The sequence below is a fragment of the Panthera pardus genome, unplaced genomic scaffold (genome assembly GCF_024362965.1).
Source record: "Panthera pardus isolate Hobbes unplaced genomic scaffold, ASM2436296v1 HiC_scaffold_11, whole genome shotgun sequence".
Taxonomy (NCBI): domain Eukaryota; kingdom Metazoa; phylum Chordata; class Mammalia; order Carnivora; family Felidae; genus Panthera; species Panthera pardus.
In genome coordinates, this window is record NW_026526666.1 from 65,142,018 (window position 1) to 65,165,265 (window position 23,248).

The 23,248-nt window shown below is 42.3% G+C and overlaps 1 protein-coding gene across 2 annotated transcripts in view; it reads left to right on the plus strand.

The window, feature by feature from the left end:
- Positions 1-22,892, plus strand: part of RAB3B (RAB3B, member RAS oncogene family) — a 73,528-nt gene extending 50,636 nt beyond the window's left edge. For both annotated transcript variants that reach the window (XM_019449309.2, XM_019449310.2), the window contains exon 5: positions 12,521-22,892. In XM_019449309.2, the coding sequence (XP_019304854.1) occupies positions 12,521-12,708 (188 nt within the window). In that variant the 3' untranslated portion in view covers positions 12,709-22,892. The remainder of the gene's footprint in view (positions 1-12,520) is intronic.
- Positions 22,893-23,248: the final 356 nt, after the last annotated feature.

The following is a 23,248-nucleotide window of genomic DNA, read 5'->3' on the forward strand; positions in this document are numbered from 1 at the left end:
ATGTTGTGATTGTGAATTATGTACATGTGTGCTCTATGTATATTGTTTATATTTGTGTGATGTATGTGTAAGCTTTGTGCTAATGAATTTTAGGTAATTTATTATTTATGATAATGTGTATATTTTGTTACATTGAATTAATAAGTAAAATTTAAATTTATGAACTATTTTTTTTCACCAGTGCCTTCCACAAAGGCTTTGAGGTATCTTATAAAAATCATCATAATAGGGGCACCTGGGTGGCTCAGTTGGTTAGGCATCCAACTTCGGCTCAGGTCAGGATCTCGCATCTGTGAGTTCAAGCCCCACATGGAGCTCTGTGCTGACAGCTCAGAGCCTGGAGCCTGCCTTGGAGTCTATGCCTCCCTCTTTCTCTGACCCTTCTCCACTCATGCTCTCTCGCTCTCCCAGAAATAAATAAACATTAAAAAAAATTTTTTTTAATTATCATAATACATCAAAAAAAATTAGAAAATCAAAGTAAAGGGAAAACAAGGGTAGGAGGAAAATAAGAGGAAGCCAGGGGTGAGATAAGTATGTATGTTTTAGGTTCCCAGGCATGTGTAAGAGTTGGGTCAAAATATTGGCTTTTAGCTTCCTACCAGCCATGCAAAGAGAGAAACATAACCAATACATGGTCTCAAGATGGTCCTTAAAATAAAAACAACCCCTCCAAAATAAAATAAAAACAAACCCATTATTCTCTTCACTGGCCACGATAGAGCAGACTCTATATGCTGGATGTGACAATGTCCTTAATAGCAAACATCCTTATAGCAACCACAACACTGTGTCTTAGTATTTCTCTCAATGTAAACTGATGCTTCTTCACCAAAACACCATTCACAACAACAGTAAATGTTTGAAGGGATGAAATAATGTGATTTAGGTATGCAGCTCAGTCTGACTTTTTCCAAGATTAAAGCACTCTTATCTCTGTGTTCCACTGAGACCCAGGTACCTCAGGTGTGTCTCAATGGCCCCACAGCAGAACTCCTACCTATACTTGCTTAAAGGAGCAGCTGCTTTTCTTTTCTTTTCTTTTCTTTTCTTTTCTTTTCTTTTCTTTTCTTTTCTTTCCTTTCCTTTCCTTTCCTTTCCTTTCCTTTCCTTTCCTTTCCTTTCCTTTCCTTTCCTTTTTTTAATGTTTATTTATTTTTGAGACAATGCAAGAGACAGAGTGCAGGCAGCGGAGGGGCGGACAGAAGGGGACACAGAATCTGAAACAGGCTCCAGGCTCTGAGCCGTCAGCACAGAGCCCGACGCAGGGCTCAAACTCATGAACCATGAGATCATGACCTGAGCTGAAGTCAGACGCTTAACTGACTGAGCCACTCAGGCGCCCCCCTTTCCTTTCCTTTCAGTATTGGGGTTCAATGTAGGATCACCTCAGAAAAAACTTCATCTAGAAGAAAGGATATATTTCTTAACTTTTAGCCAGCCTCCCTAAATATGTCTCACAACCTAGGTATTGTAAGTATTGAGGAGTAGGAAGTTTAAAGTTATTCTCCCTTATGGTCTCTAGACTATAGGTATTTGGGCTTGTAGGTGGGAAAAATTGTGTAATATATAAATGTGAGTTGTGTGTGGTATATATTTGTATTATGTATATTATGAGTACATGTGTGGGAGTGTCTTATATGTCTTTCTTCCTTCCTCTGTTCCCCAGGGTGGCCTGGAATAGAAAGTAGCAAACTGTAGGTGTTTAATAAATAGGGAGGTTGAGTTATCTTGGATTTTGCTGTTCCTACCCCATTACAGAAGTTCACAGGGTCCAGAAAGGGTCTACCTGTCCCCCTGTTCACAGAGCAGTAAGCATGTGGCTAAGCATACGTTTGGGTGACTCTTGCTATCACTTTATGCCTTCAACCTGCTGTCCCCAGGGAGACTCCCAGCACTTTCCCTGAACTAACCATCTGTTCGGAATGCTCTCTTCTACTCCACACCCCCTACCCTCATCCAGCCAGTAAACCTAAACTCACTTTTCAAAGCAGCTCAAGCTTCACATCTTCTATAAAGCCCTTCCTGGCCCCCAGAGCTCTTTTCCTCTTGCCTCTACCCAACGTACCTCAGACACACAGCAGTCACAGTCCCTATCGCACTTGGGTGCACTTGTTTACTTGTCCATCTCCCTAAAGTTCTGTGAGGACAGGAAATGAGTCTAGTTTATTTTTGTGCCCACAGTGCCTACTATATGGCCTGGCTCTGAGTAGACACTGCAGAAATATGTTTTGATTAAATTTTATTATGTTAAGTATTTGGCTACTTCATTTTACTTCAATCCAATTAAGACTTTCTGAGCGCCTACTTTATGCCAGGTACTGTGCTGTGAAATAGGATACACATTCCCTTGTCTGAAGGACAGAAAGAGTGATACCCCAAGTGATCAGTGTTGTGATAGAGGAATGTGCTGGGGGTTGTAGGGGTACAGAGGAGGTACCTAACTCAGCGGGGATTGAGAACATGATGCCCAAGCTGAGTCTTGAAGACAAGTAGGAGCAGCCAAGTGAGGAGGAGAAGCCAGGACATTTCAGGGGAGTAACACTGGCAAAGGCAAAGAACAGCACTGTGTGTTCAGGGTACTATAAATTGTTGACTGTGTGAGTCTAGCATTTCCCAAAGAGACTTATGCCATTGGAAGTGTGCAAGATGATTTTATGTATATACTTTGATATGTATTTGAAAAAAATATAGAGGTGCCTGGGTGGCTTAGTTGGTTAAGCATCTGACTCTTGATCTCAGCTCAGGTCTTAATCTCAGGGTCATGAATTCAAGTCCCACGTTGGGCTCCATGCTGGGCATGAAGCCTATTTAATAAAAAGAAGAAAGAAAGAAAGAAAGAAAGAAAGAAAGAAAGAAAGAAAGAAAGAAAGAAAGAAAGAAAGAAAGGAAGGAAGAAAAGAAAGAAAAGAAAAGAAAAGAAAGAGGGAAAAAAATCAGTACGTCAAGACCTTAGACCAAGTTTTAAAAGATGAGGTAGTTTTGTATTTGGAAAAAAAATAACCAGCATGCCAAGCCCTTAGGACTAAGATTTTTAAAAAGTGAGTTGGTTAAATATTTATTAGGTGTTTACCATGTGCCAGGCACTATTCTAAGTGTTTTAAAGTATTACTCACTTAATTTAATCCCCCTAGAACTCTCTGACATATGTGCTTCTCTTATCTCTAAGTTGTGTTAGGTGTTTTGTTTTATTTTGTTTTTGTTTTTTTAAACAGAGGAGAAAACTAAGGCACAGAGAAATTGAGTAACTTGCTTAAGGTCACACAGCTAGTAACAGGTTGAGTCAGAATTTGAACCCTAGCAGTGGTCTGGCTCCATACCCTGTGCTCCTAACTACTTAACCTCACTATATATGGTACCATGTATTATCACTAAATATGGTAATAATAGGTGATATATATATTGATCTAGGTGTTATATGAAATGCTGTATAGTAATTCATCTAATTCTCACTATAACCCTTCAAAGTAGGTACTATAGGGTATGTCCAATACTCTGAAAAATGAAGTTCAGAGGGGTTAAATAATTTGCTCAAGTTAAGAGATAGTGGGGTTAGTTTAGATCTATCAAATTTATATAGGAACATAGATGGAAGTAAGATTAATTCTTAGCGTAGGGTGTAGGAAGGCATTTAAAGAGAGTCTTAATGAATTAGTCCTATTTGGGCAGTAAAGTTAAACCACGTCTGTCCTGTACAATTTCCTGAGTTTTCCTCCATTACTTACCAGTATTTGCATATTGGACATCTATTTCTCTTGCTAGACCTTGAGAGCAACCAGGTTATGTCTAATTTGGGTCATTATCCTAAGGATCCAGCATAGGGTAGATATTCATTCATTCATTCATACATTTATTCACTTATTCATTGAGCACTTAACTCTGAGCTAGATTCTATTTTAGCATTTGGCATATAATAGTGAACAAAACAGCTATGATCCTTACTGTCATGGAACTAATGGGAAGGGGACAATAAATAATTATACAAATAAATATATAATTTAAAATGTTGTAAATAGACAAATTGAATGGTATGTGAATTATATCTCAATAAAGCTGTTAAAAATTGTGATATGTTCTACATGAGTTAGGACTCTTGTTATGGCAAGTGATAAAATCCCAAATCAAACTAGCTTTCATTAAAAAAAAATAGCTTGTTAGCTCATGTAGCTGCACAGTTCACTAGACCCAGGATTCAACTGCCCTTTCCATTTCTCAATTTTGTTTATCCCTTCAGCCTCCCTCCTTCTCCAGGCAAACTCTGCATGGGGAGTAAGATGGGTGATGGAAGCTCCAGATTCATATCTTCTCAACTCCTGAAAAAAAAAAAAAAAAAAAAAAAAAAAAGGCCTTCTCTTCTCTCTCCCTTCAATCTTAGGGAAGACTATGATTGGCCACCTGTGAGTCACGTGCCTGTTCCAATGGCTGGGGGAGGCGGGTATTATGACCTATAGTGCCACCACAACTGTTTAAAAATAGTGGTTCCCTAAAAGAAGGAATGGTGGGCAGATAAATGTAACATAAGTTACAAGTGCTATGAAGAGAGTGAAACAGAGAAACTTAATTTTAGACTGGAGAGTCAAGATCTTCCGAGAAAGTAACACTGAAGCTGAGAACTAAAAGATGAGAAAAAGTTAGGCAAAGAGTGGGTGTGAGTGAGTGTGTGGTGGGGGCGGGGGCGGGGCACAGAGGCAGAGGACCATGTTCCAGATCAAGAATAGTCCTACTGTGGGGTAAAGCTTGAAGCACTCATGATATTGAAAGAAGGCCATACCGCAGGGACTGAACAATCAAGGGCGGAGTAGTGTGAGGTGAGAGTGGAGAGGTAGGCAAGGGCCAAGTCATGAAGGATCCTGTGGATCATGTTAAGAATTTTGCAAGGATGTGATCAGATTTGGGAACAGTGAGGGTGGATGCTCAGCCTTCCTCATTCGCACTTCAGTCCTATCTCTGCTATGCCAGCAATTGAGTTTCAGTGGTCTGTTTGCCACCATAGTAGTGCCACTCGCTGCTCGATGGGATTCCTCTTCAGGACTCCCTTTCCCTTAGCTTTTCTTAGCTCACTAGGCCAATCTAGTGATATGGCCAGCTGCTAGCTTTTATTAAAGCTGTGAGTAGCAGCAGGCTATCAGTATCCTCGAAGTTCCTGGGACATGGGTGAGACTGTGGCAAGTGGATTTTGGGAGTATGGAGCAGTTTCAGGGACTCCTATTGTGAGAAGCATGGCATTTGGGGGCCTCTTCCCTCCTGTGCCCCTCAGAAAGGGACATCTTGTCCCTTCTCTGGATCTGAATGCAAATGGACCTGGCCAGAGCCCAGAGAGGATAGTAAAAGAGAAAAACGCACTTCTGCTTACAAGGGAGGGAGAGACTCATTTACAATGCGGTCTTAGAACACACACATACACTCACTCCAGCAAAGTTTAGTGTGAAAAGCACCAGAGTAGGAGTTGGAGGCTGAGGGTTTTATCCTGTTTCTGCCACTAATTTGCTATATGATCTTGAGCATCTTGTCTCCTGTCTCTGGGTCTCAGTTTACCCATCTGAAAAATAGGAGATTTGGGTTAGTTGAATGGGAAGGTCCATTTGGCTCTATCCCTTCTCTTTGATTCCATGATTTCAGTTCACACAATACCTACTTATCACTCAGACCTCACAGACCTTTGTACATTGCCTTGCTTATTTTAGGTGCCTGTTAAATGGGCTTGTTTATTTGTTTGTTTTTTGAATTGGGATGAACAGTTGAAACCTGCACCACAGAGCCTCGTTGCAGAGAAAGACCTGACATTGATAGTAACTAACTTTGATGCAGTGACTTACAGTTTACAAGGTGCTTTCACAACAATTTTCTGTGACCCTCATCCTCACTCCTAGCCTGGAAGATGTCATTATCATCAGCTCCATGATACTGATGAAGAAGCTGAATCCAAAGTTGTGTTTTCTTGCACACAATGAGCTGTGCCACTCACTTCTGTCTCTTTATTTTTTCATTTAAAGATTCTGTAACTTTTCTAAGCCACGCAGGTATCAGGTGGTAGGCCCAGTACTCAAACTCAGGCTTTGGACTAAAAATCCTAATGTTCCCATTATATCATCATCCAGTGGTGTTTTCCCAAAAGCTGGCCACTGTTTCTCTTCAAATTTCTACCCTTAGTCACAGTGTTAGTGAGATTTCTTTAGATTCTGTTGTGGTAACACATAACTCGAGTCAGGAACTTAGATAATAAAGGTTTATTTCTCACATATGCTAGCTGCAAGTCAGCTGTGAATCTGTTCCATGTGTTTTCCTACTCTGGGGTCTAATCTGGGATGGCTAAACCACACAAAGGCTCTTAAATCTTCTGTTGGGACTCGGAATGCCCACATCTGTTGGCCAAAGCAAGTTACATGATCAAATTTGATGTCAATGAAACAGAAAGATATAATCCTCCCACAAGGAGGTTCTTCAAAGCACTTGCCAATGGGTGGATATGCCAAATCCTGTACAGAGAGGGCAGTGAATAATCTGCCACAGTTGTCTAACACATGATGGACGCTGGGGACACAGAAGTGAACACCTGCCTTTACCCTGCCTTCAAGATGCCAATTGACTAGGGAAACAAAATAGTAGAGAGGTAATTTCAACATCCTTTGGGTAGATGGCTGTGTCAGTCCTTAGCCTGTTTGATATCATTCTTCACTCTTCTGCTGTCTCTCCTGCAAACACCCCGTCCCCCACTCCCATCCCAGGGGGTTGACATTTGTAGGCTGTGTTTCCCAGGTTCCTGTGACAGTGGCTTTTGGATGCATTTAGCCAAGGAGAGACATAGGCAGGTGATTAGAGATGGGGAAAAGGGAAACCTGTATATTCCCTCTCCCCACCTTGGATGACTCCTCAAGTAGAGGCTACTCCTCTTCTTTGGCTCCTGCTTTCCTGGCTCTAGCTTCCTTTGGCCTTAGTAGTAGGTTTGTTTTATTTGTCGGTGATAATGTCTGGTTTCCTCACTATTCTTATTGGCCTCTTTGTTCTTCTGTCTCTTATATAACCAATTTCCTCTAGTTTAAATGTTAAGAATAGTTCCCATTTTGCTGTTGGAATCTGATGGAAACAATTGTGTAAGGTACTATGGGAGAACAGGGGAGAGGTACATTGTATGTTCTAAGTGGTGGAGGTGGGGTGAGAAGAGAAAGGTAATTCCACAGTTGAATAATGAAAGTAACTAGGAGTAGGAGCTAGAGAGTAATAGCATGAGTAATGGCACCAAATGAGAGAGTGTTCATATCTCTGGAGCATGGTGTGTGCCAGGAAGATGGAGCCAGGGAAGTAGATAGAGGCCAAGCCACGAAAAATCTTGGATGTTAAGCCAATGAGTCTGGGTATTGCATTAATTAGGCCTCTTTCAGTCCCAGTTACACAAGTCCAAGTCAAAATAGGACAGAAGCATAGCTGAACAAAATGAAAGAGAAGGTTGCTGTAAATGAGATGATTGAGAAATTAAGGGTGTTAGATGAATTGACCACATGAAACCCAAAGTTCCTGAGAATGAGAACAACCCTGGGCATAAAGGAACACAGTGAGTCACTTGCCAAATTATCAATGACCAGCAGGTCATGAATTGAAGATTGATACATGACAGAGATGGGAGGTATCAGAGGGAGGTAGAGAAGGTATTTGAACATAAAAGTGGAGAAGTGTTCTAGGGCAGTGTCAGGATGAGGAGAGGTAAGTTCAGTTGGTTATGAGTTTTTGAATAGGATTCTGAGGTCAAACTCAGAAGCAGGCAGTGTGGACAAACTGTAGAGTCTGGGTCTATGACAGCTACCTTTGGGCAGGATAGGTAAACATGATCCTGGGGGGATGTGGATTATCTCAGATTCAGCTAAGACTTGGGCCCTATTAAAGATAGAAGAAATATTGTTGTGAAGCCAATTAGAGGGAGGAAAGTACTGAGGGCTAGTCTGATTAATTGGTTGTCATCTTTCTGACCTCACTAGGTTCTCAGCTCCTGAGAATCCTTACTAATGAATCTGAGGGAAAGGTTACCATCTGGGCCTGCTAATGAAGAGCCTTCCAGAAGCCTGACAGTAATTGGATGGATGTGAATTTGGAATGGTCCTGCTAGGGAAAGAGACCCATGAGCTGGCTAAGGCCATGAGCTGGTTACTCAAATCAGAGTTCCCACACCTTGGGTACCTTTAAAATGACAGTGACAGCGTCTCTTTGGCATGACACATGAGCCCTCCATGAGTCTCCATGAGACTTACTGTCTCATCTGTCATCACTTTGAGCTTTCTGCTCTAATGATAACAAACTACTATGGTCACTCTGGCATATACCAATGCTGTTTTTGCCCATTATCTGTGCTCATGCTGCTTCCCCTGCCTGGTGTAGTACACACAAATGTGCTCACACATACATTCACAATCACCTGTCTTTATCTAGTTGATATCTGTGTAGGAATCAGCTTCTCCAAGAAGCCTTCCCTGGCCCCCCAGGACAGTTAGGTGCCTCCTCTTGTGTCCTGCTAATCCCCTTGCTTCCCACCATTCCAGAATTTATCATGGTAATACTGTCAGTGTGTCTGTCTCTCACACTAGACTAGGAGCTCCTTAAGGGTAAGAACTACCGATTCACCCAAGTGTCATCGTGCATGTTGAGCTGACTTTTATGACCCCTACTGTCCACATCCTCTCAAGCACATTCTCCATGCTTCCCCCCTCCTTCAGTCATCTCTTCATCAACCAGCACTCACCAAACACCTATACCTTTGGCTATTTCTGGGGCTCAGATGAATGGCATAGTCCCTGCTCAGGGACCTTCTTGTCAAATGGACTTCTACCATGCAGGGTAACATGTGCTATAGCTGTATAAGAGGCTGTATCTAAGCTGAGCCTGAAAGAATGAAAAGTTAGTTAGGTGAAGAGTTTTGCTCAGTTGTAGCCTCAAAGATTCCTCTTTCCACTAACTTCTGGAAGCCTCCTCCTGCTCTCTTCCCATGCCACTCTCTCTCACCACTGCATTCCTGCACAGCCTCTGGTTTGCTCTACTTGGGTTAGAAATGTTATATAGTGTTCAGTCACTATTCCAACTGAGAGCGAGACAAAGGGGCATAAGGGATAGAGCCCTAGCTTATACCGCATCCCCAAGTCTAGGTTTTCCTGTCTGTAACTTACAAGTAATAACCCCTGCCTTGCCCCCCACCCCGCTCACAAGGTTGTTTTAAAATTATATTTTGGGGGCACCTGGGTGGCTCAGTCAGTTGAGCATCTGACCCTTGATTTTGGCTCAGGTCATGATCTCAGGGTTCGTGAGATGGAGCCCTGTGTTGGGCTCTGTGCTGACAGCGTGGAGCCTGCTTGGGATTCATATTCTCTTTCTTTCTCTCTCTCTCTCTCTCAAATAATAAAACTTAAAAAAATAAAATTGTATTTGTGAACTGTTATAGACTATGCATACATAAGGGCTCTGATTAATGTATCTTTTCCACAATTAGATTTGGTCTCCTTTTGTCCCTGGCTCTCAACATGAGACCTGGCACAAAGTCAATGTTCAGTAAAGACTGGTTTATTGATTGACCCTGAGTGATTAGGAGAAAGAAGATTTCCCTAAAGGCCCTGGGTGCAAGGAAGCTGGGACTAAAGTGAACTAGGAATATAAGGAAAAGGGAATTAACATGTATTCCATATGCCAATCATTTCACATACTTATGTGCATTTAATTCTTATTACCTCACTATGAGGTAGGTAATATTCAACCCATTCTACAGATAAAGAAATAGAGGCTGAGAGAGGTTGGGCAACTTGCCCAAGGTCATATAGCCAGTAGCTGACAGGGACTATAATCAAATCCGGGTTATATGACTCCTGGGCCTCTTCCCACTGCCCACCTGTACAACATGACATGTCCTCCCCTCAGTGCCAATTCCTCAGAAATGATTTGTGCCCTGGCCTTGAACTGGGTCCTCATCTTCATCCAAACTAATAGTTAAAGCCTATTTACTTCTTTACCTGTTTGCCCCTTTCCTAGGCAAGCAATATGCTCCCCCCTCTTCTCCAAAAACTATCACTTGTGATAAGCCAGTCAAAGGCCAGAGAGTCAATTTTTATGATACTCATTAAGGAAAAGTTACATGCTGGAGGGTCTCTGAAGCTGACTGGGTTTCTGTAGCCTGAAGATAATGAGCCAGCAGCCAACTCCTTCTTTATCACAAGTCGATGGTCAGCACGCACTCCTGCTGCTTGCCTTTCTCAGGTTGGGAAAAGGGCCACTGAGAGACTGTCAACCAAAGGAGGCCTGGAAGGAGCTGGGAGTGCCTTCAAGCTGAGATGGTGGAGGAAGAGGAGGCTTGTTTGTACCTGGGGGCTTCAGTCCTTCAGTCCACAGTGGGATAATAGGGAGTAGGAAGTGGGGAGAAAAGAGAGCCCCTCCTTGGTGGGAAAAGACAATAAAAGAAGGAGAACAGGATGAAGAGGAGGTGAGAGGAGCAGATGAAAGTAGAAGGAAAGAAACTGTTATTCTAACAGGCAACTTCGTACACCAGTTTATCTCTCCTCTCACTTAATTCTCCCAGCTGTTCTCAGCAGGAACACACTGTAGCTATTCCTATTTGACAACTGAGGAGTCTGAGACTCAGAGAGGCTAAGTGATTCGCAGAGATAAAGTGACTTGCCCAGATTCAGACAGGGTAATAGTCAGATAAAGGCAAAGGCCAAAGAGACTTGTAAAGAAGAGAAAGGCATAGTCAGGAAGGAAGGAAGGAAGGAAGGAAGGAAGGAAGGAAGGAAGGAAGGAAGGAAGGAAGGGAGGGAGGAAGGGAGGGAGGGAAGGGAGAAAGGAGAAAGAAAAGGAAAAGGAAAGAAAAGAGAGAAGGAAGTAAGGAGGGGTACCTGGGTGACTCACTCTGTTGAGCATCTGGCTCTTGATTTTGGTTCAGGTCATGATCTCACAGTTTGTGGGTTCAAGCCCTGCATTGGGCTCTGTGCTTACAGTGCAGAGCCTGCTTGGGATTCTCTTTCTCCCTCTCTCTCTTGGCCCCTCCTCTGCTTGCACACACACTCTCTCTGTCAAAATAAATAAATAAACATTTTTTTTTAAAAAGAAGGAAGGAAGGAAGAAAAGAAATAAAGATGGAAAGAAGAGAAAGAGAAGAAGTAGGAGACAAGACTGTGTATGAACTTTGGAGCTAGCCAAACCCAGATTTAAACCCAATTTCCACTAATATAGTCCCGTGACCTTGTGTGAGTTATGCAATCTCTTGAAGCCTTCATTTTCTCATTTATAAATTAAAGATGATTATATTTACCCACAGTAAGATAATAGTTCCAAAGCTCCTGGCATCGTGTCTGACATATAGTGGGTGCTCAATAAATATAAAGAATCCAAAGGAGAAAGTGTGAGGAACATAAGGGAAAGGAAGGAGAGACATGAAAACAAGGGAAGAGAGAAGTTTTGAGAAGAAATAAAGATGGACCTGAAAGGAAAGGAAAGAGGAAGTTCCTTGGACAAATAGGAGGGAGGAGACTGGGTCAGGGACCTATAGAGAAGGAGGCTTTTACTTCTAAGAACTGCCACCAACCTGGTCAGAATTCCTCAGCTGGGAAGTAGCCACTTTGTCTGAATCAGGAGGGACTTTCTTGTGTCTCTTGGGACAATCAAGTTCTGTTCCTTGTCACAGAAAGTGTCACTAAAGATCTCAAGGTACCAAACAGACAAGAATATTTTATGCTTCAAGTGCAGCCTTCCATGTGCCTTCTGTTGGGTTTGTGTGGGAGGCAGAGCTATAGAGAAAGTCCAGGGGAATTCAGGGAGGAGGAACCTCATGGAGTAGAGATAAGCCAGTGGGTCTGGGGCGGAAAGGGCAAATGAAGCTTTATCTGGTGTGGATCTTGGGGTGCCTTCCAGATCCCAGAGGGCTAGGCTGTGAGGTGACTGAAAGGCAAGGGAAAGAGGAAGAAAAGCCCTAGTGAAAAAGGTCAAAGCTTGGGCTTCTTTAACTGGTGCCTCTATTTATCTTGGGCAAGTCAGCTTATTTCTCTAAGCCACAGTGTCTGCACTAGTGAAATGGAGGGGTCTGCCCAAATACTCCTCCTCCCAGGGGTAACATGAGGATCAGACAAAATAATGGATTGGAACACTGTGAAGTGCTGTGTACACATATTGAAGTATTCACTCTTTCAGAAAACACCTAGTGACCCCCACTCTGTGTCAGGCACAGGGCTATATACTTTACATGCATTATCTTGTTTAATGAGTTAGGTAAAATTAACACAATTTATAAACCAGGGACTTGATTTATAAAGAGAATACGTGACTTGCTGGGGATAATACAGCTGACCAGTGGTAGAACCAGGATCTGACTGACTGTAAAACCCGTGCAGGTAATGCCCCTGCCCTGTACCATTTCTTTAAAGCAGAATCCCCTGCCATGGAATTAGGCCTCCTCACTTCATTCCTTAGCACCAGCTGTATTAATTCGGAGTGTTCTGGCCAGGGGGCATACAAAGGAAGGGAAAAATCCTTACTACTTTCTGTCTTCTCTCCTTAGGGTTTGACTTCTTTGAAGCCAGCGCCAAGGAGAACATCAGTGTGAGGCAGGCCTTCGAGCGCCTGGTAGATGCCATTTGTGACAAGATGTCTGATTCGCTGGACACAGACCCCTCTGTTTTGGGCACCTCCAAGAACACCCGTCTCTCAGACACCCCACCACTGCTGCAGGAGAACTGCTCATGTTAAACAAGGCCCACCCTCCCGATTTCCCCTTCTTGTAACCCCACACCCACTCTGCTTCCCGCATTACACTCTGTCCACCCCCAGCCCCAAGCAAGCTGAGTTGCTGCTGTTCTTTGCCTGCAGTGGAGGTGGAAGCATGCCCCTCGAATTCTCTGCAGATGGCCTCCCTTGCAGACACCCAGCCCCAAACCAACAACCAGGTCATGGCATGGGTTAAGGTTCACTTTACAAAAAAAGACTCAATCTTACAAAGGGGATTCACTTCAGGGACGTGGAGAGCGAGTCTCTTTTCTGCCTTTAAAATAAGATTTCCTCCTTTGACCAAAATTTGACACATGCACACTTTTCAGGCCTGGCCAACTAGGTAAGTGAGGCCAACCTACACAGCTAATCCTATTAAAGAAAACCTCCTCATACACAACATGCTTGTTTCATATCAGACTCCCTGTGGGGCTTCCTCTCAAAGCCCTATGCCTATTACCATGGATGCCCACAGGGCCTGGGCAGTTGCTGTGGTGACAGGCCAGAGCTAATCTCCAGAGAGCTCAGACTCTCTAATGATGCTGAAGGAGCAAAGGCTAAGCCAGAAATACATTTAAAAGAAAAGATTATTCCCTGCAAAATGTCAAAGGTTCCTGCTATATTAAAGAGTAGACGAGTGAGCTCGAGAAAGAGAAAGAGAAAGAAAAGAGAATTACAGGCAAGATAAAGGAACAGGTCATGACTTTCTGATTTTGCTGCTTTCCAGGTGATTCTTAACTGTGGGAACTCCATGAAATTGGTCTTTGTTTTTTAGACTCCCAGAATTTGAAATATTTAGAGTTACCTGGTATGACTAGTCAATTCCAGTCTTCACATCTCTGATAAGTGGCTGTCAGACCTCACAACCAAATCTCTTTCTTCTAAAGCATACCTTCTAGGCAGGGATGGGAGCTCGTTGTCCATACCATCTTTGGGCAACTCTCATATTTGAAAGTTTTCCTTGCTTTAGGCTGAAATCTGTGCCCTGGCAATTCTTCTTCTTTTTACCCCATTTGTACCAGCTCTGCTGTCAGAGACCTCACAGTCTCTGCCCCTTGACACCCTCAGATAATTTGAGAACAGAAATCATGACCTCTCCTTTTCTCCAAGTCAGATAGTTCTGCTGTTCTTCATGGTGTCTTCCCTCCAAACTGCCCTTTCCTCCAACCCATCTTTCAATCACTGCTGAGTAGTACAACTGGGAAATGTAATTTAAGGCAGAATAAATCTAGGGGGCATGACCCTGAAAAAATTGGGAAAACTGAACTCAGAGGTCCCAATCCCAAACTCACCTTCCTGGGAGTGAAATCTTAGTTTCCACTGAAGAGAGGATGTGAAACCATTCCTAGGGAAAGCTGCTTAATTAAAGCTGCTTAATTAGTCACATAATGAGTAAAAGGAAAAACCAAAACCAAAATCAAAACCACATGAAAACCTTTGACACCAGAAACAAATGGAGTGGATTCTAGCTTGTTTAGACATGGCACATGTTTGGTTTTTAGCTGAAATAATGTCATGGAACTAGCACTGATTCTTGAAAAATCTTTCCTCCCAGCCCTAGCCCGAATCCCCACTTCCCCCTTCACTAACATGCCACCTCAGAAGTTGGTGGGGGAAGGGGGAGAGTCTCTCCCAAGTTTTTTGTCCATTCCAAATGCAGTTCGTTATCCTAGGAAAGTACCTTAACTAGCATAGGTCCAATGACTGCATAAGAGGACCCCCCAGAGTCCTCCCTGTGGAGATGTTGCTTTCTTTGATGTGATGCAGAGGATAGAGCTTTTGGACTTGGACTTGGAATCAGGAGACCTGGACTCTGCCCTTAAATCAAGTGTGACTCTGGACCAATCACTCCATCTCTGAGTCTTGATTTCCCACCCATAAAATGTGGAGGTTATTTGGGTAATCTTTAAGGTCTCTTCTAGCACTAATAATTCTGTGACTCTTTTTTTCACTTTTATCATTTCAGTTGATCTGCAAAATGAACCTGAGAGATGAGGATTATCACCCCAGTGTCATTGTAGCTAACACTGAGGTCATGCTTACTCTGTACTAAACATTGTTCCGAGCACTGTACATATATTAACTTATCTTCTCAATATCTTTGTGAGGGATGCACTATAATCAACCTCATTTAAAGATGAGGTTAAGTAAGATACAAAAAGGTTCTTTAGCTTGCCTAAGGTCACATAACGAGTAAATAGTAGAGCTGGGGTTCAAATCCAGGCAGTAGATTCTAAGGTCTGTGCTCTTTATCACATTCTATATGATGTTTTTTATAGATAAACTATGACCCAAAAAGATTAAGACACTTGACCAAGATGATACAGCTAGGAAGTATTAGAGCCCTGTTAGGATTCAATCCCAAGGCCATCAGATTCAGAGTCCACTGGAGAAAAGACTTATGTCTCTAATCTGTTAACAAATTACTCAACTATTAAGACTAATCCAAGATGATGGATATCTAATGCTTCTGGAAAGGAGTCAGTCTCTGAGGCAATCAGGTCCCAAGGGCCTGAGCGAAAATTGTCCAATGTTTTTCAGGACCAAGTCCCTGTATCTGTCTCTGTCAGGAAATTCTTACCTACCTCTCAAGCAATGCTTTAAGCAGCCTCCAGCAATGGAGCATTTTGCAGGAGTGACTTGATTAACTTCTTCAACCATGGACAAATGTGATCCCTTTACAGGCAGTGATTCTTGATGTGCTTTTTATACTGCTAAGTCAATACAGGTCAGGGATAATCACTATTTTTCTGGGCAGTAACACCCATCTACCCTAGCACTAGGATTTCAGACTGAGCTCCTTGTGACCTTTGGATATTTTAGTACATATATCCAACAATCTTTTCTCTCATACTGGATATCCAGGCAAATAGTGAAATTTCTACTTAAAAATTGTTAAATTCTGTAAAAGTCAGGAGCTAGTTTAAGAGAGCAATCATCTTCACAACAGATAGAATCAAGAGTTGAATGTGATAATGGCAAACCTACTGGGCAACAGACCAACAGAGCTGCTTGCTAGATGGCAGTCCCCCAGACCTGCTCTGTGACCTCATTTCTGCCACATGGAAGCCAGGAGCTTCCAGCCGATTACAGTGCAGTGTTTATCAATCACAGTAATAGTGCAATTAGCCACCAAGGTTCAAGCTGCATAATATGTGTTAGTGGCAACTTGTCCCGGTTTTCATCTTGCTTAACAATCCAAATAAAGGAAGACTAAACAAACAAACAAACAAAAACCTCTTGACCTCAAAAGAGGCAAAAGTAGGCCAAATGTGCAATACAGTATTGTAGCTATTTACAGAATCTGTTTTAAATGCATGTGTATCTGTAAATACAAAGTGATTCGTGACTTATTATTGTCTCCTCAGTCTGTAGCATTAATTAACTTCTGGGAGCAGCAATGGGGTAGACTGTACTAAATGGCCACAGACTCAAATATTAGATCTGGAAGGAGTTTAGAGAAAAGCTTGTCCAGGCTTCCCATTTTACAAAGAGGAAGGTTGCAGTCCTGGGAAAAGGAAATTTCCTAAGGTCACTCTGAGAGTGTATTAGTGATAGAGTCAGGACTAGATCTTGGGTTATCTCTAGGTAGAAATTTATCTATTCTGTATCTACTGTGAGTCTGGCACTGTTAAACACTAGATAAATATATATGAAAACAAATTGTGCCTGCCTACAAGGTACCTATAGTCAAATGGATGTGCTGTTTCTAAAATATTATCCCAATTTGGCAGTCAAGGAAACATAGCCTTGGGAAAGTTAACATGTTTAAGTCACTTGGTAGTATCATTTGAATTCACCTCTGTCTGACTCATTTTCATTCAATTTTTCTCTTCAAGTTGTGTCTCAGGAGTAGTAGTAGTGACCGACTCCAATGTCCCAATTGAGATTGTTTAATTATCTCTGAGAATCCTTTGCTCTCACGATTACTTTGTGAGTGCAGCCTTGTAATGTCCACAGAATGATATGAATATCCTCCAGACCTGACTTTCCCATTCACATCACCTGCCGCTCCAAAGCTCTTTGCTTGGGTGTCAAGTTTTCTAGAGTGGCTTGAGGAATGTTTGTCTGACTTTGTTTGCCAATAGTTTGGGGTAAGAAGGAATTAGAGTAATTGGTGTCCTGGAATCTCACTGATTTCAGATTCTGCATCTCTACTACCCCTGATTACCTGCCACAGTTGGAGGATCAGCCTATGCCTGGGAGTGCATGCAAGAGACTGGCCCATGAGACGTGAATATTGTTAAGTCATGTTTTTGAAGACCTGGATCCCCAAAACTCAAATTTATTCACTCACATTTACTCATTCAATAAATTAGTGTCTAGTATGTGCCAGGATATAATCAATGGCAAATTAAACACAATCCTTGCCTTCATGAAGCTTATAGTCCAGTAGCTTGTGGTTTAGTCTAGACATTGTAAAATACCCAGATATAATTACAAAGTGCTCTGAAGGAAAGATACATCATTCTATGAGAACACAACTGGAAAACTTGAATCATATTTGTGGAGCTGTTTCAGGAATCCTAGGAAGACTCCACTGACCCCCAAACACCTCCATTACCCACTGGCCATTGCTTTACATTCCTCAAGCTTTCATCTTTCAGTTCAAACCTTTGATGATTGATCAAACAAATCCTCCAAAAGAGTAATGGTGAGAGAAAGAATATCTGTACTTGCAAAATATCTTTAGACTGCCTGGTTCAGAGCTAATTATTGTCTTCTGAGGGACATAACAAACCACTACAAAACTTAGTGACTTAAAACAACAAACATTTATTATTTCTCATGATTCCATGGGTTGGCTGGGTGTTTCTCCCTGCTGAGGTTGGATGGCCTAGAATGAATTCACTCACATGCCTGGGGTCCCAGCTGACATGACTAGGGTGGTTGATGTCTCTGCATGTGTTTTCATCTTCCAGAAGCTGCCCAGGCTTGTTCACATGGTGGCAGAAGTTTTTCCAGCAGCATGAGAGGGCAAGCTCCAATGCAGAAGTACTTTTCAAGCCTCTGTATCATGTTCGCTAATGTCCCACTAATACAAGTCATGTATAAGGTGTGGAGAAAGAGATGCCATCTCTTGATAGGAGGAGCTGCAAAATACTTTGGCTATTTTTTCAACCCACCAAAGAAAGCAACACTAAGTCTTATGAAACCAAGTCTGGTAAATTTCCCTAGGTCTTAAAACCTGCTATCCCCAAAGAGAAATGTCAAAATGGTTTACAGCAGGGCAATCTCACCATTTGTTTGGTTGTCCGAAGGGTCTACTCTGGAGGAATGACAACACATCTGCATGGGGTTTTGAAGCATATTTCACTGTTCATTTTATTACTTCTTAGCTGCTCCCTGGAGGATGAATCTGGCTTCTCATTCTGTGGGATTAACGGTAATAATGGTTGTGATTCCCATCTGAGATTCCTGGCTGGAAGCCCAGCAGAAGGATTCATTATATGCATAAAGGATTATTCGAAGAACAGTTGAGGGGCACCTGGCTGGCTCAGTTAGTATAGCATGCAACTCTTGATTTCGGGGTTGTAAGTTCAAGCCCCATTCTGGGTGTAGAGATTACATAAAAACAAAATCTTAAAAAGAAATAATAGTTGAGCCCCCTGCTGTAGCTGTACTATCTTCCTTGAAGCCCTCATCTAGTTCTGCAGCTTTAGATGCCAAGTATTTGGTAATGACATGTGTACGTAAGTGCCCAGTAGACATCTCCATAGCTCAAACTTAACATGTCCACACTGGAACTCTTAATTCTGCCCCAAATTTGTTTCAACCCCACTCTTCACAGACCTTGATATTCTTAATTCCTTATTTTTCTTTTTCTTACTGTCCACAGCCAGCAACAAGTCCTATGATTTTGTCTCTAAAATATATCTCAAGTCTGCCTACTTTTCTCCAATTCCATTACCATGATGTTTGTCCATGCCATTTTTCCCCTAGATAGCTACCACAAAGCTTCTAACCAGGTTCCCTAGTCCACACATGCTCCTCTACAGTCCATCCTCCACACAACACAAATATTTTAAAAATGTAAATAAATGAACAGCTCAAAGCATGGGGGTTTATTTTAATACCACACATAAAAAGAATCCAGAAACTTCAATTATTATTAATAATTATTTTAATTTTTTAAATATTTATTTTTGAGAGAGAGAGAGAGAGTGTGTGTGAGTGGGGGAGGGTCAGAAAGAGAGGAAGATACAGAATCCAAAGCAGGTTCCAGGCTCTGAGCTGTCAGCACAGAGCCTGACATGGGGCTTGAACCCACGAACCATGAGATCATGACCTGGCCCAAAGTCAGACGCTTAATCAACTGAGCCACCCAGGTGCCCCATTAATAATTATTTTATCAATTCTCTTTCTAGTCCTGAATCTGCCCTAACTTACTGCAGGATCCCTGGTAAATCATTTCTCATAATAGCCAGCTATCACTTCTCCCCAGTATTTCTTCTGGAAAAGCAATCTCTTCTTTTGTAGTAATACTGCTCCTTCATCCAAACCAGGTGATTCTAGTGAAGACTGTCAGTAAAGGGGGCATGTGATCAAGCAAGGCCAAGCAGAATTCTTCCCTAGGATTTAAAAAGAAATAATTGGAGCTATTTTATTCCAAATATTCCAATATTTTTTTCTGACAAATATTATGAAGATGTTTGCTCTAAAACTGTAATGACCGATCCTTAACCCATGTGTAGAATGCTGGTCTGTGGCAGGAGAAAATGAGGCCATCATGCAGACAGAACCATAGGCATGAGATGAGAAAGTGTGTCCTGGGGCCTTCCCAGCTATGCTTCTGGCTTCTTGAGGTTTGGCAGGTCACATCTTCCTTTGATTCTATTAGACAATTCAGTATGTGTTTCTAATAAAGCCCCCATTTAGTTTTGCTCATTGGAGTTAGGTTCTTAACACTTAACAACCAAAAATACATTGTCCTCTCTTTGGTTCTCAGTTTTCTCCTTTATGCATACTTCCAGCTCCAAGTGCAATAATTCTAATTTTTAAACACTGAGTCTTTCAGAAAAATCGCACTTCTGTGGGCTTTCTGATGAAGACTTTGTATAATCTCAAACTAAAACCTACTTTCTGCCCCATTGTCTCTTCATGTATCTGAATGTAAGAGGAAGAGGGATTTCTCATGGTGAGAAGTAGTTCTCCACCAACACTGATGACAGCACAGAGTTTCCTATGGTTAGGTCACTGTCCACGCAGAGTCTGGCTTCCCAGGGACAGAAGCTAGACAAAACAGTGAATGCTGCTGCTGCTCTTTCTCCACATCTGTTCCTATGTCTACCAACTCAGTGACACCTACCATCTTGACAGAATACCATTGACTGGACTGAGTTGTGTGATATCTGTTTTGTCTGCTTCCTTCTATCATTTTGAAGTGGCCAAATAGCAAATACCCAAATAGGAAATCTCTGGGAGACTTGAGTAAGAGTTTCTTTTGCTTGGTACAAAATCATGCCATAGAAATACTAATGTCTGGCAAAGAAAATGTCAGCAAGTCCCTGAGGGGTGTGATTAGGATTCCCAGCTCCCTTCAGATTCTGATGCATCTCTTCCTGGTTTTTGCCAATGGACCAGGATAAAGCCAGTAGGCTGCGCAACCTTGATTAAGTCACTCTCTATTTCCAGGCTTCATGAGTTTAGAGCAGATGATTTCTGTAGGCCCTCTTGGCACTCTAATGCTCTGTGATTTTAGGCACATTTTTCTGTCAGAACTGCAAGTGGCAAACAGGATTTTGGTGGGAATCCTTTCATTATGAAAGCCTTCTTTCTTCTTGGGTACAATGAAAACAGCCAAGGCTGTGTGACCACCCCTCCACCCCCCACCCCCCCCGCCATCACTCAACTAGGCTTGTGGCTTTGGCTTCTGAAGCTTCCAGAAAGCATCTTAGCAATTAAATACATCTGGATGGTCCATGCCTACCTGTCCGAGGCTAGGGGTTCCTAAAGTCTAACAAGAGGAAGAGGAACAACAAGAATCTCTGATGAAATTTGAGAATGGAGTGCAGACATATGTGTTTGAGAAGTGACACCAGGCAGCCGTATTTAAGAGCCAGAAATGCATTCCACTTCAAGGGGGAATTAATTTATCAAGCACCAAATCTGTGCCAGGCTGAGCTGAGTAAGATCTTTCTGAGGACAATTTCTGTCATAAAGCAGGAAGCCTGTAAACTAAAGGGCTAAGAGATCTGCATCTATCTTCCAGTCTCTCCAAATGTCAAGTTCCAGAATGAGGACTGAGAAAGTAGCATGGTGAAGTGGTTAGGAGCTCATGATTTGTACTCCAACAGTTCTGGGTTCAATCCTTGGATCTTCAACACTAAATAGTTTGTGACTTTAAGAAAATTACTCTTGGAACCTCAATTACTTCATATGTAAATGGAAGAATATCTACTACAAGACGTTGTTGAGAGGATTAAATGTAAGAATGAGTGTAAAGCCCTTAGTGCAGTGCCTGACATTCATAGTAGGTGCTGAGCAGGTAGTGTTGACTGCTGTACTACACAAGGTCATTCCAATCAGGCAGTGTTTTCTGGAGCCTTTGTCAAAAGATGTCCCACCGAGGATTACCTGGCTGGCTCAGTCAGTAAAGCATGTGACTCTTGATCTTGGGGTCATGAGTTTGAGCTCCACATTGGGGATAGAGTTTACTTAAAGACAAAAAATAAAAAGTTCCCCAGCACTCAGAAAACCAGGATTCTGAAAGACCTGGATTTGAGCACAGCAACATACTAGCTGTGTAACCTTGGAAAAACATTTTCATCTATAAAATGAGATTAATAATCTTACCTATTTTACAAAATAGTTGTGAGAGTCAAAAGTGCATTTTAGAAACTGTGAAATGTTGTGGACATATAAGACAGAGCCACTCACTGCAAGCGGGTGGGAGTAAGCAGCATTCATCCCAGAATAAAACTGAGCCTACCCCTTCCAGAGTCATTTCCAAGCGTCCCTTCCACCTCTACCAACTTCCCCCTTTCCCCCCACATTTTGGTCCCAGGAAACTAACCTCACACAGAAATATCAGGGTCAACATGCCTTACACCTAGAGGTTTAGTTGGCCACAGAGAAACTTCCAGATGCTAACATCGGTCAAAGAGAATCAGCCAGTGCATGCTGAGATTAGATGAACAGAGCAGTGACCTGTGGATGGGGTTGGGGCCCAGGAGGGGCAGACAGTAGAGTCCATTTTACTATGATTAGTATATTATAACAGAAATCATCGATTGTGTGTTCAGCACTTTACAGTTCTCAAAGCACTTTCTTGTTGAAGCTTCAATGGTCTTTGACACACCCTGTGGTGTGGGTTTTATTATTCCCAGTACTCAGATAAGGAAAACTGAGGCCTGCATCAGTGAAACAACCTGCTCAAGACTACATAAAGAAGGCAGCAAATGGCTTAGGAGTTGGTCTCAGAACAAGGTAGAGTCTGCCCCAAGGAGTAGGCAGTACTGATCCTGAATCCTGCCTATTTTCATCAATGTATGTACAACTGGCTTCCTCTCTGCTTGTAGGAGAGAAGGAAGGAGAGGACACACCACCCTTAATACAATGAAAGTTTAGAGCAGAGGCATTCCTCATATCGTGGGGCGAGACACTGATGGTCTTGGCAGTCACACAGAGAAATGTCATCTTACTTAATTTGCACACCAGCTTCAACTCCCCCAGTTGCTCTTTCTAATTTATTCAACCAGGGACTGGGCTGGTCTCATGCCAGCCTAGGAGATGTGCCATAATAGGCTGAGCAGAATTCCTCAGGAGGAGCAATTAGCAAAAATTGGAGTTTTCCTTCTATAGGACTGAGCAGAAAAAGGAATAATAACTCATAACTCTCCCTGTAAGATTCTAGCTAAGCAGATGCTTTCATGTTTTTTTATTCTTCCTATGTTCTGTATACTGACATCTATTCTCAGTGGTATATGAAATATATGAAATGTTAGGTGGTATTGTGAGTTTGTACAAATGTGAAGACACACACACACACACACACACATGTATACACAGTAACAAAAAGGAAGATCCCATTTGCAAATATCTGTGCTGCCTCCCTGTTCTGTGTTGATATGTTTTATTGATACAAACTGGCTTATTTTAATATATCTCCTATCCTTATTGTAATGGCAGTGGTGGTATGTACATTAAAGCTCATCTGAACTATACATCATTTATGGAGTGACTCTTCCCTGGGTTTGTGCTAAGAACTTCGGGGGTAGACTTCTAAGATCTTAGAATGGAACTGGGAAAACAGGTCCAACACCAATGCAATGAAAGCCACAAGTTAGTGGTTCTTGATGAACTCAGGATAGGGGGAAATCAGGATGGGCTATAACTGTCGGGGAATGTTTCAAGGTGGAAGGACTGGCACTGCAAGAGGTCAAGGACACCCAATCAGCTTGTACTTCTGGAGACCCTGTGAGTCCTGGCTCTATACTGGCTGATGTAGAGGATGCAGAGAATCACAAGGAGCAGTGTGCACCCCAACAAAGGTTTAGGCTATACTGCTGGACAGCATGTG